Here is a 15393-nt window from a genome sequence, read left to right as displayed (position 1 = left end):
CTGAACCAACCCAACCTGAATAATAGGGGTTGAGGATTGTTGGATCTTCTACTTCATGGTAGGGGTGTACATTGAATCCGATAACCCGATCCAACTCAACCTAAATCATAGGGGTTGGATTGGGTTAATTTTCTGAAACAAAAAATATTCGGTTTGAGTTTCGGATTATTGGACAAAATTCTATGTTATTTTCGGTTTGGGTTTCGGATTCATTGGGCAAAATTCTATGCTAACTCAAAACGAACAAAATCTTATAAAATATATTGGCTTTAACTCGACTAAAAAATTAGTTAATTAAAATATTATTATTTAAAAAAGATTAAAAAAATTAATTTTTTTTAGCTTTTAGAATATCTATTTTAGTGCGGAATCTCTTAAAAATAAAAATAATCATGTTGGTTTTTATTTTTAACATTAATAATGTAAAATATTTAAGATAAATAAATAATCATGTTAGTTTTTATTTTTAACATTAATAATGTAAAATATTTAAATAAATAAATAATTTTAAAAAATAAAAATATATTATATAAATTGAAAGTTTTAAGATGAAATTACAATATACATAAATGTGCACGAGTTAACTGTAAAGCTTCGAAGCGCACGGGAACTTTCTCTTCAGCTTCTTCCAGAAAAGTTTCGGAGATTGCCGAAAACAGAGCATTGATGATGGATGGGAATTGAATAACGAACTGGAAGATTTCGGTAAACAGTGTTGAATCCACTACTTTGTGTGTTCCATTCTCTCTGGTTTTGATTTCTAGGTCAAGCAAATCTTGGATCCTCGATCGTTTGTTCCTTGTTTTGTTGCAATCGATCATGGCGTCCTCTGGCAGCGGATTGACATTCAAGCTGCACCCTCTTGTGATTGTGAACATTTCCGATCACTACACTAGGGTTAAGTCTCAGATGAATCCTCCGTCATCTTGCTGCTCAGCTCCATCTCCTTGCGCCTTGAGTAATGACGCCGATGTAGCCGATTCTGTGGACCCTACCACTTCTCCTCCCGCACCTAGGGTTTACGGTTGTGTTGTTGGTGTTCAGAGGGGCCGCACAGTTGAGATCTTTAACAGCTTTGAGCTTCTTTATGACCCCAAAACTCAATCATTGGACCGCACTTTCCTTGAGAAGAAGCAAGAGCTCTGTTAGTAATTTCCGACATCTCTTTCATTTTTCTTTCGCTTTTTGGTTAGTGTTGATTTTGTTGTTTATGATGATTGAGTTGCGCTCATGTTTGGAGCAGATAAGAAAGTTTTCCCCCACTTCTACATTTTGGGTTGGTATTCTACTGGGAGTGATGCCTTGGAGTCTGACATGCATATCCATAAGGCTGTGAGTTACCATTTGAACTGCTGTCTTACTATCTTGACACAGAGTTGTTTACATGGCTTTCACATTCTCAAGTGTACTGCGCTTATTGAAATTTTAAACGGACTCTTAATTCCTAAAGAATTTTATTTGCGCACCTGAGAATTGTGAGTCTTAGTTTCACCGGACTTCCGTAGTTATTAGATAGGTTTTCTTTTAGATTGGAGTCTGTTCTTTCTTAATTAGGGTTTGAATTCCTTTTGTGGGGATGAATTTTTGTATGTTCTTGTATTTGTTTTCATTCTTCTTGATGTGATGAGAACTTGGTTTCTCATTAAAAAAATACATACCTGAGATTCAAAAGATGTCCAATTGATTTAGTATTAACTCTATTACTTTTTTCTGCCTCTCTCCCTGCATACGTATGTGTTTGTGGATGCGTGTACACTCTTATGTGTTTGAACCACCATAATTTTTTTTTTGATGACTAGACAATTTTTGTTGAAAAAAATAATGAAAGAATACAAGGAGAGAGGGGAAAAAGAAACAAGCCCATGAAAGAATCCAATTAAAGATAGAGACTCCAATTAGATTAGAGGACAGTATTTTGATGGCCAATTTTTTTGATCCTCTGGCCAACCTTCTCTCAAGGTTTGACATTGAATTCCAATTGACTTAATTCGATCCATCTTCCTGCTCAATCGCTTCCTTGAAAAGACTCTCAAGACCCTTTACAGCGCTTCCATAGTCACCGCTAGTAGTTTTACTCCCTTCAAAGAAAAACAATTTTCTCAACTTTTAGCCCAATTTCTTACTCCTTTTACTTAGAATCACACAATTTGAACTCCTATAATGCCCTCTAATTTCAATAAGAAGGGTTTTTATAGGAGCGCATGGTTTGCTATTGCTTTAGGATATCCTTTGTTCTCTCAGTTCATTAATGGTTGTATTAGGGATGGTTCAAATACCTACTTCTAGGAGGATTGTTCGGTGGGAGAGAAACCTTACTGTTCCTTGTTCCCTAGTCTTTACCACCTGTCAGAGAAGATGTTACACTTGATGTTCTCTATCTTGCCTTCCTCTGACAATTCTTCATTGTCTTTGTTGTTGTGCACTTTTTGATCGTGAGGCTTGTGAGATTGTCAATCTCCTATGCTTTTGGGGAGAAGGACTCTTGGACTTACCTTCCAAAGCTCTTGAGGGCGTTTCCCATAGTTACTTTGTTTGGATTCTTTGTGCCCCTTCTTCCCCTTAGGGTCTACGTGTTTCTCCCTTTAGAATGTTAAAATTCCTTATGAAGTGATTTTTTATTTTTGCATGGCAAGTTTTGCATGGGAGAGTGAGTACTCTTGATCTTATCTAGAGGCTTTCTTCCATGGTGTTTTGTTGTGTCTTTAATGGTCTGCCCTTTGCAGGCGAGAGGAAGAGGATCTTGACTATTTATTTTGGGATGGTGTGTTTGTCACCTCCTTGTGGAACAAATTTTTTAGGACCGTTGGGGTTGCGCTTGCTCATAATAGAGGTTGTTGTTTGATATTTGAGGAGGTGGCCTTGAATTGTCCCTTTCGTGACAAAAGAAAGGGCTTTTTGGCAATCTCAATGTTTTTTACTTTGTTGTGGACCATTTGGCTGAATAGGAATAGTAGAATTTTTTTCGTGGGGTTAAGCAATCTAGGGAGGACCTTTGGCACGTCGTTTGGTTTGATTCATCCATGTGGGTCACTGTTAATACAATTTTTTTTTTGTAATTATTAGTTTAGTATGATTCTTTTGGCTTGGAGCCCTTTGTTGCAATTGGATGTGTGGGCTATTTTTTTTTTGGGCTTGTTTTTGTATTGCCCGTATTTCCTTTTTATCTATGTCAATGAAAGCTAGTTTCTCATAAAAGAAACTGATGAATGTATTTCCAGTATTTTTTATTAGGTTTCCTAACCTTAGATTATTGACAGCTTTTTGCCTAAGACAATCGCCTTTTTAGTAGTACCCTCTTATCAAGAGGGTTTACAAAGTGTGACTTTCAACTAGCTCAATGCTCATCAAATTTAGATGGGAGGTCTACTGTGGAGAATGGATTTCTTGCGTTGTTATTTAAGTGTCGAATGAAAGAATGGTATTGTTAGGATCTATTGATATGTTCAGAGTAAAGATAAGATTATGATCACTACACAAAGCTCCCTCCCTCCCTCCCTCCCTCCCTCCCCTTCTCAAACCTTAACCTTGGCCTCCCACCGCCACCTCAGTCCTTTGGGGAGTAGAGAATGGAACTAGGAAGCACCTTTCTCTTCTTTCTACCAATGCCTTAGTTAGTTTATCTTGTGGAAATTAGTAACTAGGTAATTGGTCTGAAGTTCTTATTTTTAGTTCTCTTGGCTCTCTGTGTGAGGGCAAAGGAATGTTTCATTTGTATTCCTACCATACCCTCTCTGAAAACTTTGAACCATCAAACTAAATCTTCTTCTATCTCTCAGCTGTCCAGGGAAAAAAGAAATATATATTTATAATTAAGCGGAAGGGGGAATTGGGTGGGGGCAAGGATGGAGAATATAATATTGTCCCCTGCCCCATTTATCTAATGGGGAAAAAATATTCCCCATTCCCTGTCTAAATGGGGGATCCCTTCCTCATTCGGGGCGGGGGCCCGTAGGTAAAATTGATATCTCTACTTGCAAGCTCAGAAAAAGTAATTGAAAGCCCAAAAGAACTAATCGCAATTGATTCACCGCTTGCAAGTCCTCTACTGAAGAAGCAAGTTAATCACACTTTCTCACACATTCCACCCAGCAACCCACCCAACAAACCTATTTACACTATTCTGCAAATCATCCGTGCATTCCGCTACTCCACTATTCTAATTCCACTTAGTGAGCAAATCCAACAAGCCCTCACTACTAATTCATCTGGTACACCATTCGGACACACATTCCACTATTCCAACCAGCAATAGAGGAAGAACAAGGTCCTTTCAAATATTATTGTAATAGAGGAAAAACAACCTCATCCTAACAATCACTCGCATAAGGTTGTGATATTCATAAATGAAGCAGAAACTTGAAGTAGATGTTGCAGTTTCATGTGTGTAGCCCATTTCCACTAGAAGTTTGAGCAGCAATTTTGGCACTCAACTGGTTGAGAATCCAGAATTTTAAGGAAGGTCCAAGTAGCAAGGAGGTCCATAATATAATATATCATACTTCAAATGGGAAATAGGATTTATTTTTCTTCCCTTTTGATTATTTCATCATCATGTCAAGAAAAATCTCAAAACGTTCTTCCAATTATCATCACAAATCATCAAATTCTGAGATTCATATTTGAAGTATTTAATAATGGAGGGAACCAAGGTGCTGGAGGAAGAAAAGGAGGGGATAGAACTAAGATCTCCAATTCCGTCAAGGCAGGACTCCCGGATGGTACCTTAAGAAAAGCCGCTACTTGAGAAGTGAGCACTAGAGACGCAAACAACGCCCGTGGAAGTACTCTAAGAGTGAGCATGAGAGAGACTAGTGACGTCCATGGAAGTGCTCCAAGAGGAGTGAGCACGAGAGAGACAAGTAATGCCTATGGAAGTGCTCCAAGAGGGGTGAGCACGAGAGATGCAAGTAATGCCTGTGGAAGTGCTCTAAGGGGATAGCATGCATGAGTTATGTGTTCTCACAACTTCAACTGACAGATCTGCTGACAAAAGGACTTCATAGCTTACTACATCATGAGTTAGTATCCAAGCTATGAATGAATGATACCTATTACTCAGCTTAGGGGGAGTGTTGAAGGATTAGCCTTAAGTTAGGAGATATTTGTGTAATACCATTAAGTATGGGAAGTAGACGACCTCCCTAATCTATCTCTATTATTACTTAGTATCTAGGGATTTATTTAAATTTATTGTTACTTGCTATCTAGGGGTTTAGTTAGGCTTTTTGTATTATATAAAAGGCACATGTACCTCTTTAAAAATTAATAAGAAAAACAACAAGCTAATTTAGACCTGCAACATATATGACCGATGATTCTAGTTTGTGAAGGTCACTCAAAAGTTTTGTAATTTGGCACTAAGATTTCTATTTTTAGGTATGTTTGTTCTAATAGGAACTTCCTATTCTACCTTTTCTGATTGGTTAACGGTGAAAAAAGCACGCAAACATTCAAATGCCTTTAAAATCACAAGTTCATAGAATGAGAGAGCATTGGTGATAGGGTTCATCCCCTTGCTTGATGACTTTTCCTGAAGGCTATGCAAAAGAGTTTTGCTGCAGTAGTATTATAACCCTTTCCCTTGAGGGTTGGGGGGTTGACAGGAGTTAGGGGTGGGCTTAATGAAGGTAGTGTCATGCCACTATATTAGCATCCATTTTACAGAGAAGTTTCTAGTTTACTGGCCGATGTTTTCCAGTCTTTACTCTTTGGAAATTTATTTATTTACTAGAGTTCAGAATATGTTCACATATTTTTTTTTCCTTTTTCTTTGTCTTTTATGATAAGGTGCCACATTGAATGTTATGGTATGATAAAAAACTTCTGAAGGCCAGCCTTTATCCAGTTCTATTCTCTCAAAGATATTTTTATAATATGCTTGTTCTCTAACTCTGTTCAAAGGCAATTGAAGGTTCTTTGTAATCTTCCTAGCCGTCTTTGGGAGGATGGGTAGCTTAGTTTATGTATTAGCATTCAATGTTGAAATTCAATTTCTTACTTGAACAAGAGAAAGTATATAGTTTGATAGACGTAATTGTATCTGTTATCTTGGATGGAAAATTAGAATATGGTAATGGATACAATTCTACTTCTGTTAATTTTGACGAGCTTTCTGACTTAACAGTTGATGGATATCAATGAAAGCCCTGTCTATGTTCTTCTCAATCCTTCAATTAATCATGCCCAAAAGGATCTCCCAGTCACGATTTATGAGAGTGGTAATATGTCTTGTTTCTTTTCTTCTTCTTTACATGGTTTTTGTCGCAGTACTTCAATTTCTAAACTATTTGTGTTATCAATAAATTTCTTTGGTTATATGATCATTTGTCTTCATCATTCTCATGCCACTTCTCAGGTATATCATCCATGATTTCCTTGGTGGTGCATATTAGTGCGCATAGTTTGGTTTTCATATACTCAGGAATTGTCATCTTATTCTGAAACCCTGGTTTTTTACTTTTTTTTTTTTTTTCTTTTCTTTTTAAATAATCTTTTGGCATTCACTATCATGTTGGGAAGCATCAAGAAGTTAATAACTTTTCTCTTGGATGGTCACAAGTTCAAGGATAGTAACAGAGTTCTTGGCAATTGATCCATTCTATGTGAAGTTTCGATCAAAAGAAATTGGGAAGTATTCCAAGCTTTAGTAAGCTGTTTTCTGGGGAACTGGAACTGTTAGGAAAGAACTATCCGTATATGGCCAAGAGGAAAACTCTGGAATGCTGGTGATATGGTATTTGTCTTTTGGGCTAAAATACTTCTAAGATAAGAAATATATATTTGGTGTATAATATGGATTATATATTTATATATATATATGTATGTATATATTTGAGAAGAGAATGTGAAACTTTGACTTTTTAAATGCCCGGCTTACAATTTGTTGCATTTATCACCCAATCCACCCAATTTCACCTTCAGGGGGACATTTGTTCAAAACTCGAAACATTTTCATCTTGTCCTCAATTTAGAGATGTCACATAGAAAACAACATATTGCATGTGGCAGGTCACAAGGGTGTGCGCAGTCACGGCATTTACTGTCTAAATTGATTGTTAGATTTTGATATAGAGGGGACAGGCAAGATAATTATGAGTAAAAAATAAAAAATTTGGGCTCTTAGAAAGCTATTTTAACCAAATGCCTTCTAGGGTGATTGTCATGAGGTGGCCTAAGTGGACGTAGGTTTTGTTTTTGTGCACCCCAATGAAAATTACTTGTCTTGCTCTTAAATACTCGTTACCACAATATTCCCATGGTAAAATTCCACTAGAAAAAGATTGAGAAAAAAATTGTTTGCATGCTGGTATTAACTCTTGTTTTTTGTTTGTGGTTTCTACAACTATAGAGCTACATGTTATTGAAGGGATTCCCCAGCTAATTTTTGTTCGTTCAAGTTACACCATAGAGGTTTGTTTGCTTGGTCTCTCCTTGAGTCCTTCAAACTTGTTGCAATTCCGGTTATTGAGTTTCTCGCAAATTTTCCTGTTCTTACTCTTTGAAGACAGTAGAAGCTGAGCGAATTTCTGTTGATCATGTTGCGCATTTGAAACCATCTGACGGAGGCTCTGCTGCTACTCAACGTGAGTGATCCAATACCTCTTTGTATTTCAATCGGGGGTTAAACCTCGTTATTTCTTACTGCCAGAAAGAAAATTATTATGATTTGATATGTTATTGATATGTTTATAATGAGAGAAATTTTGTCTTCAATGTAGTGGCTGCTCACCTTGCGGGCATTCACAGTGCCATCAAAATGCTAAACAGCAGGATCAGGATACTTCACAGTTATCTTCTGGCAATGCAAAATGGTATTTTCTTTTCTGTACTATGCATAAAAATGTTTATGATGAAAAATTTTAGGGTATAAAAGGCCAGGGTGGTTATTCCTTTCCTTTTTATCAGTTGTGGTTAGGCTCTGATTTCTGATGATTGTCAGAACACGAGTGCTACATTGAGTGGTTCTAACGAGCTTGTGAATTCTTCCTGAAACTTGTCATTAAATGGCTCAATTTGAGATTGATATTTTCTATCTGTTATTCTTTGTATCAGGGGATGTTCCCATGGAGAGTTCCTTACTAAGACAAGTGTCAAGTTTGCTCAGAAGATTGCCGGTTACTGAATCTATAAAGTTTCAAGACGATTTCTTGATGGTGAGTGCTATCGCGCATCTCACATGTTATTTCCCTGGCCCTGGTTTTTCCTGCAGTTAAAATTTAAATGTTTGCACCAAAAATTTAGACATTACTTTGATTCTGTGACTAGTTATTCTTACTTCCATAATATGTCCCTCCTTTCAGGACTATAATGACACAATGTTGATTACATATCTAGCTATGTCCACTAATTGCTCAAGGTATGATATTTCTGATCATATTGTATACTTTAGATGTGGAATACTCTGTATGTGGCTGCTAACTAGATTAGAATCACAAACATATGCTCAGTATCATATGATCTCGAAAAATAGAATCGATACCCTGGAAATGCCAAGTGCGTGGTAAACAAAGTACGTTTTTTAGAGAGCAGTATTTGTAAACATTTCTACCCATTTTGACTTTTTCAAAGCTTATGTGATATCAGATTTAAACATTTTTTTTACATTCTAATTGTCAATTTAAGGAAATTTACTATTTCCCCAACGATGATCTCACAAACAAAAAGCTGTCGTCTCAAATTCATTTCCCACATCTTTACTCGTCACATCATTGGTTTAAGTGGATTTTTTAGTTACTAAAATGTATCTTTTTCGACTTATGCTAGTCAAATTGAAAATTTATCAATTATCTCATTTCCTTATGTATATTTTCTTCATTCCAAGTATGTTTGAATTTGGAAGGGAGAAACTTACGTTCTAGATTGCATGTTGAGTGTACTTGAGTATGTCTATATTGAATGAATGTTCAATGTGGATGCACGCTCATACTCTTAGTGTTGGTAGCTTGTATAATTTTTCTAATGTTATCAAGCATTACGTAGTTGGGATCTTGTCCCTAAAATGCGTCCATGCATGTGTACATGTAGAGCCTGCTTTTGCAAATATGTACGCTGTACATTTACCTCTTCCAACTGATATTTGCTTTTACATTTATAAAAGTTCAAAACTCCTTCCTTTTAGTGAAAAAAAAAAGGTTGATTCTTCTTCGGCCCTTCCCTATTTACCGAGTGAAAGAAAAACGAACAAGAATGAGGGAAGACTATATATAAGCTGATCCTCTACTAATGTAACTAAGGGGCAGCATTCTTAATTGGCCAATTTCAAGTTATCTGGTTGATGGATAAGTTAACTGTACTTCTTTTTGGAGCATTTGTGCTTCTTTCTCCTTGGTTTTGCATGCATACCAGTAATTATCAAACTTTCCCTTGAGAGTATACTACTATTGTGAGAATGTCGAGCACTAAGTTGATAGTATATTACCCTATGCGTTGTCCTAGCATTGATTCTTGTCTTATCCGTTCGCACTGTTCTTTTTCCTCTCCTCACCTCACACCCAACACTTACTTTCCAGTATAATGAACGAGCTGATCGAAAAGTTCAACACTGCATACGACCGACATAGTCGAAGAGGTGGCCGAACAGTTTTTATATGAAAGCCCAACTGCCAACAGAAAGTTCAGGTACTACTCCGATGATACTGCTAGGATTTGAGTGGTTCTGAAAGCATGATATAGGAATTACTATCTCTTTTGTTTTGTTTTGTTTTTTGCTCTTAATTCCTATGTATGGATGCTGTAGAAGTGAAAAATGGTTTGAACATGCATGATTTCCCTCCCTTTCCCTCTACATAAGGCCATCTGTTACACATATGAGGACACAGTTTAGCTCTAGAGGATGCAGTATGTAATTCGAGAGAGATTAATAGGCAAGCCCTCCTCAAAAGGGTAGACCAGTCGAGTCGACTTAACTTCCTTAAATCATCATTTGATACTTCTCCCTGTTTTAAGATGCATATTACTCTCCACCTATCTACATTCAGATCTTATGATGGAGAAGTATTTTTCTTTGTGAGTTGTGTAAAAATTCTCGTATCAGTTTTTATCGTAAACTTTCAATTTTATTACCGTGGACCTTATACTTAAACAAGCGTGTAGCAACTTCTGCCCTTCGATTATTTTCAGTTAATTTACTTGCTAATTTTAACGAGATATATATAAATTTTAATTTAAATAAAATTAGATTAATCAAAGAACAACTAACTGTTGATAACTAAAACTCAGATTTTCATAACGTAGTTGAAATTTGAGAATATTTTATTTAATGATATTGTGAATGGACTTTTTTTAGAGTTAAAAATTGTAACTAATGTTTAAGATTGAGATAGTAATACTATAAGGTGTGATTCAACATGTTTTACAATTAGATTCCTAATAAAAGAAGTGTGATTGTTCTCAAAGAAATGAAACAAAAAAAGAAGTGATTGTTCGTGAAGAAATGAAACAAAAGATTCAAAAAAGTGATTGTGAAGTTCCGTAATAAAACCTGTGGTTCCTTCTTCTATATCCCGAGCTTGGAGAAGGAAGAGGTAAAAGGGTCTTACAGAATGTGGTTAGAAATGTATAGTAGAGTTTGTAGGAGCCAAAATTGACAATGAAACCCAGCAAATATTAGGAGTCAAAGACCATTATTTTCCCTTTAAAATATTGATGATAAAATGCGTCAGAATATCATGTTTAATTTTTCTGTTGCACCATGTTGTTACATTTGTCCCAAACGGGAATGATTTTTAATGTCATTTAACTAAGCGTAGTTTTTCCCTTGAAAAGCTTCATGCATTGAGCTCAAATATGCACTCCTTCCATGCATGTTTGTTTAACTAATGTAGCTTTATTTCTATGTTTGCCTCAGAAAAAAAAAAAAAAAAATTATGAAGAGCTCTATTTCTATGCACATTCATTCAAAATAAATCAATTAAGAACTCATTAATGTTGGGTAGAAAATACTCTTTATGTGTTACGACGATCGGTACAGAACTTACTTGGACTAAGTTTGTTTCACTTTTTCTTCTGTTTTTTTCTTTAGTTAAACACGTGGATAATTCAAACTTGTAATCTCTTGAACGGTAGTATGTAACACGAAAGAACTCATCCTAGTGCAGCTACACTTTTTCAATTTACCACAAAAAAGAGGTTCATTTTACAGAGGCATTCAGCTAATGAAAGGGGCTCTAGCTTCACGTTTAAAAGACTAATGAGACTATCTTATAATTCATCCTATAAATTTCTAGGAAGTTGAGAGAAATTCCAGCTTCTCTTTGATTTAGATGCCATAATTTCTCATAATTTCTCATCTTCCTAACTCACTCAATATTATCAATCAACTTTAACACTCAACGCGTGGAGTATAATTGAATAATGATAAAACATAAGTGTGATGTCCCATGTTAGTTGGGAAGGAGAACAAAAGCCCATTTATAAGGGTGTGGAAACCTTCCCTTAACCGACGCGTTTTAAAGGCTTGAGGGAAAGCCGGAAAGGGAAAGCCTAAAGAGGAACAATATCTGCTAGCGGTGGGTCTGGGCAGTTACAAATCGTATTAGAGTCAGACACTGGACGATGTGTCAGCCTTCTCGCTATTCCCCGAAGGGGGGGAGACACAAGGCGATGTGCCAGTAAGGACGCTGGGCCACGAAAGGGGGTGGATTTCGTGGCAGTTCCACATCAATTGGAGAAAAGAACGAGTGCCAGCGAGGACACTAGGCCTCGAAGAGGAATGGATTGTGATGTCCCACATTGATTGGGGAGGAGAACAAAACACCATGTATAAGGGTGTGGAAACCTTCCCCTAGCATACGCGTTTTAAACCCTTGAGGGGTAGCCCGTGGATTATGATGTCCCACATTGGTTGGGGAGGAGAACAAAACACCATTTATAAGGGTGTGAAACTTTCCCCTAGCAGACGCGTTTTAAAGCCTTGAGGGGAAGCCTGTGGATTGTGATGTCCCACATTGGTTGGGGAGGAGAACAAAACACTATTTATAAGGGGGTAGAAACCTTACCCTAGCAGACGCGTTTTAGCCCTAAGGGAAAGCCCAATAAGACACTAAATGGAAAATTTTTAAACAATAGTAGCTAAAAAACAGCTAAAGGCTCTCATATATCTTGCACATAATTCAAATATCATTCCAACGTAATACTATATTTCCATCCATCCAACATAATCATTTTGATCTATGGAATTGCCATCCATCATGGCATCCAACTTCACAGCCTTCCAAACACAATGCCAACCAAGGTCGTTTGGAACAAAACTTAACTAAACCAACATTTCCATCACTACTCAAACGAGTATTGCCTATTCCTAGCCATTGTAACCCAGAAAACAGAGGCTCCCTAAATGACCTACAAGCATCAATTGATAAAGCAATGCAATTAAAAAGATCGAGTCTGCGAAGCGACGTACCTTCACCTTCGAAATGTTTCTTCATCGCCAAAGCTTCCACCGAAGAATCGGTCACATGGAAGCAAGATCTGATGCACAACTCGGTAATACCGACACCAACAGAAGCAATTATTTGGATTGCTCTATCAGTTATGCCTGAAATGTGTCCAATATCCAAGACAGACAACGTCTTGCTCACTGTCCCGCCACCATGAAACAATCGATAGATTCCTTCGTCGGTTACTCTCTTACAACTTCGAAGAGACAATCGTACGATGGGTGGCCTTCCCTGACCAAGAACAGATAAACCTAAGTCGGTTACATCAGTTGCAGTTAGAATCAATGATGATAAATGGCACAAAGTGGAAATGGAATCAAGGCAAGAATCTGATATGCTCTTGCAGCCACATAGATCAAGGACTTCCAAGCGTGTAGAGTAGGCCAAATGCTTCACAGATTCACAAGTTATGAGACTACAGGAAAACAATCTCAACTCTGTCACAAAGCAACCAATGGCATCAAACCCGTCAAATGCCAGGTCTGACAAATATAATGCATTACGAATCTCGAATTTTTTCAGCCTATTGCACGAGTGAAAGATCGACGCAAATCCAGCATCGCTGACTTTAGAGAATCCACAGAATCTCACCGACTCGAGACCTTTGCAACCCTCAGACAAGAGAAACATACCCATATCATTCAACTTTTTGAAAGAGACTTGGTGATTATATCTACCACGCATTAGAGACAGTGATTTCAGGTTATGACAAGTGCTCAACGAATGAAGTCCCCTATTGGTCAAGTCACGGCGCACCAATTGTTCGGGGCTCGCCATGTCTTCCAAGTGAAGCTCTACCAAAAAAGGAAGAGAGTCAACAATGCTCATAATCAACTCATCAGAAATAACATCCAAGGTAAGTGACAAGCACTGCAACATTAACCCTGTAGATAAAGGAGATTCAAAGTTTCTGGAACAGGGGTTGATTAAGGAGTTCCCAGAATCTCTTAGTTTGTTTATGATGCAAATTGCATCATCATGAAGCAGTGACTTCAACTTCAGTGTTTTGGTGGTTTTGGGAAGAAATGCTTCAACAGCACTAAAGGAATTAGCCTCAACATTTCCTGCTCCTCGAATCTTTAAGGATATCGACTACCATTTGACGAAAAAAACGGTATTACTACTCAATGATTGTTAAAATTTTGTTTAAGAACCGAAGCAGAATGGAAATTGTTAAGAAATGATGAACTAAACCAGAGGAATATATTATCGTATCAACTTACATCCAAGAGCAAGCATCTTGTGAGCATTTCAGCCAAGTTTCTGTTGAATTCTTCGTAATCATCTTGAGCTGCCAATTCAAGCACAAGAACCCTAACATAACATGAATAAATCACATAAATACATAAAAAGAAACGGGATCCACACATTCAAGAGACTGTTAGACGAACACGACTCTCCACAATGGTATGATTTTGTCCATTTTGAGCATAAGCTCTCATGGCTTTGCTTTGGGCTCCCCCAAAAGGTCTCACACCAATGGAGAGAGTATGATCATTCCCTAGCGAACAAAGTACGCCTCTCCTTAATCGAGGCTAGACTCCTTTGGAGTCTTAGTCATTTTTTACTGCCTTCGAGGAGGCTCGACTCCTTTTTTGTAAGGAGTCTTAGTCATTTTTTACTGCCTTCGAGGAGGCTCGACTCCTTTTTTGTAAGGAGTCTTAGTCATTTTTTACTGCCTTCGAGGAGGCTCGACTCCTTTTCTGTAAGGAGTCTTAGTCATTTTTTACTGCCTTCGAGGAGGCTCGACTCCTTTTCTGTTGGAGTCCTTTGTTCGACATTTGAGGATTTACCAATCTATTGGCATGACTAAGTTTAGGGCATGGCTCTGATACCATGTTAGATGAACACGACTCTCCACAATGGTATGATATTGTCCACTTTGAGCATAAGCTCTCAAGCCAATACCAATAGAGAGAGTATTCTTTGTGTTATACACCCATGATCATTCCCTAAATTAGCCGACGTGGGACTTCCACCATCCAACAGAGACCAGATGCATTTTAGTTCTACCTCAAAAACAGACAATAAACAAGTAATCAAACAAAGAATAGCAGAATCCCAACCCTAAAAAGGAACAAGAACAGAAAACATTCGATTCATTCAATCGCACTGCCAAATATGAAGATATCTGATATTTTCACCTCAGATTGGGACAAAGTTTGCCTACTTCAGCAAGGAATTTACTAGAGAGTGAAGAGCAGCAAAGCAAATTCAGCTCGAGTAAATTAGGGCCAAGAAAATCCACGAGAGAAGAATCATCAAGGCGAAGGCAATTAACAGTTAGGCTTCTCATGCCTCGACACCGACCTAGAATGCCAGTCTTCAGAGTACGCGAATCTGGAAAGAAAGCCTGCGATTGAAAATTTCAGCATCAAAACATCTCGCCTCGATTGCTTAGCAACTATTGAGAAAAACAAACGCATGTTAACGTACGATTGGAAGATGGAGAGTGGAGAGAAAGGAAATGGCATCAACGACGGCGAATCGTAGGGCTTTACTGACGCAGGCGACGGAGCAGAGGGTTTCGGGGTCCAATTTCAACAGGATCTCCACTAGAATACTGCGAGGGAATCTCTGCAACGCCATTGTCTTCTTCGTCGAGCTTTTTCACCTCTGTAATTTATCTCCGCTGGCGGCGCAACGTATGAATCAAAAATCATGTTCTTCTTCAAGCTTCCAACATCTCGAGGGATTGAACCTTCCACCTTAATCGATGAATATTTTCAACCTATAATTTCAATCAAAATTCCCCTCATAATTATAGTCTTATTAATGGATTTTAAAAATAAAAAACCTTAAAAGATTTAGTTAAACCACAAGGGTTCGAGATCTAGTTAGACATGAATATAATCTATTTTTATCAGTGATATCCGTTAGATGAACACTGCTCTCCACAATGTATGATATTGTCCACTTTAAGCGTAAGCTTTCATGGCTTTGCTTAATGATCATT

General features: G+C 37.5%; 2 protein-coding genes across 3 annotated transcripts; one reads left to right on the top strand and one right to left on the bottom strand.

The window, feature by feature from the left end:
* Positions 1 to 568: 568 nt before the first annotated feature.
* Positions 569 to 10073, top strand: LOC111443041 (COP9 signalosome complex subunit 6a-like). 2 transcript variants are annotated; one of them, XM_023080647.1, is made up of 10 exons: positions 569 to 1144; positions 1244 to 1332; positions 6125 to 6218; positions 7349 to 7410; positions 7505 to 7583; positions 7719 to 7811; positions 8053 to 8153; positions 8301 to 8356; positions 9510 to 9618; positions 9740 to 10073. In XM_023080647.1, the coding sequence occupies exons 1-9, from the start codon at positions 820 to 822 to the stop codon at positions 9589 to 9591; spliced, it is 981 nt and encodes a 326-aa protein (XP_022936415.1). In that variant the 5' UTR covers positions 569 to 819; the 3' UTR covers positions 9592 to 9618; positions 9740 to 10073. The 2 variants fall into 2 exon arrangements, with proteins under 2 accessions (XP_022936415.1, XP_022936414.1); XM_023080646.1 differs by having other exon boundaries at positions 9510 to 10073.
* Positions 10074 to 12095: 2022 nt separating this feature from the next.
* LOC111443040 (F-box protein At-B) lies at positions 12096 to 15178 on the bottom strand. Its single transcript, XM_023080645.1, has 4 exons — positions 14874 to 15178; positions 14582 to 14790; positions 13661 to 13751; positions 12096 to 13529 (listed from the first exon to the last, which is right to left on the bottom strand). Exons 1-4 carry the CDS (start codon positions 15024 to 15026, stop codon positions 12159 to 12161), a joined length of 1824 nt encoding a protein of 607 aa, XP_022936413.1. The 5' UTR covers positions 15027 to 15178; the 3' UTR covers positions 12096 to 12158.
* Between the last annotated feature and the right edge of the window lie 215 nt (positions 15179 to 15393).

This window comes from Cucurbita moschata, unplaced genomic scaffold (genome assembly GCF_002738365.1).
Source record: "Cucurbita moschata cultivar Rifu unplaced genomic scaffold, Cmos_1.0 Cmo_Scf00005, whole genome shotgun sequence".
NCBI classification, from domain to species: Eukaryota; Viridiplantae; Streptophyta; class Magnoliopsida; order Cucurbitales; family Cucurbitaceae; genus Cucurbita; species Cucurbita moschata.
This window is presented reverse-complemented; position numbering and strand designations above follow the sequence as displayed.

Bases quoted from the DNA above. Each gene is read 5' to 3' on its own strand.
- LOC111443041 (XM_023080647.1), top strand. From the start codon at position 820: ATGGCGTCCTCTGGCAGCGGATTGACATTCAAGCTGCACCCTCTTGTG. The intron at 7,411-7,504 runs GTTTGTTTGCTT...TACTCTTTGAAG, and splicing joins GTTCAAGTTACACCATAGAG to ACAGTAGAAGCTGAGCGAAT. The intron at 7,812-8,052 runs GTATTTTCTTTT...TCTTTGTATCAG, and splicing joins TCTTCTGGCAATGCAAAATG to GGGATGTTCCCATGGAGAGT.
- LOC111443040 (XM_023080645.1), bottom strand. From the start codon at position 15,026: ATGGCGTTGCAGAGATTCCCTCGCAGTATTCTAGTGGAGATCCTGTTG. The intron at 14,791-14,873 runs GTACGTTAACAT...TTTCAATCGCAG, and splicing joins CCACTCTCCATCTTCCAATC to GCTTTCTTTCCAGATTCGCG. The intron at 13,752-14,581 runs GTGAAAATATCA...ATGTTATGTTAG, and splicing joins AAACTTTGTCCCAATCTGAG to GGTTCTTGTGCTTGAATTGG.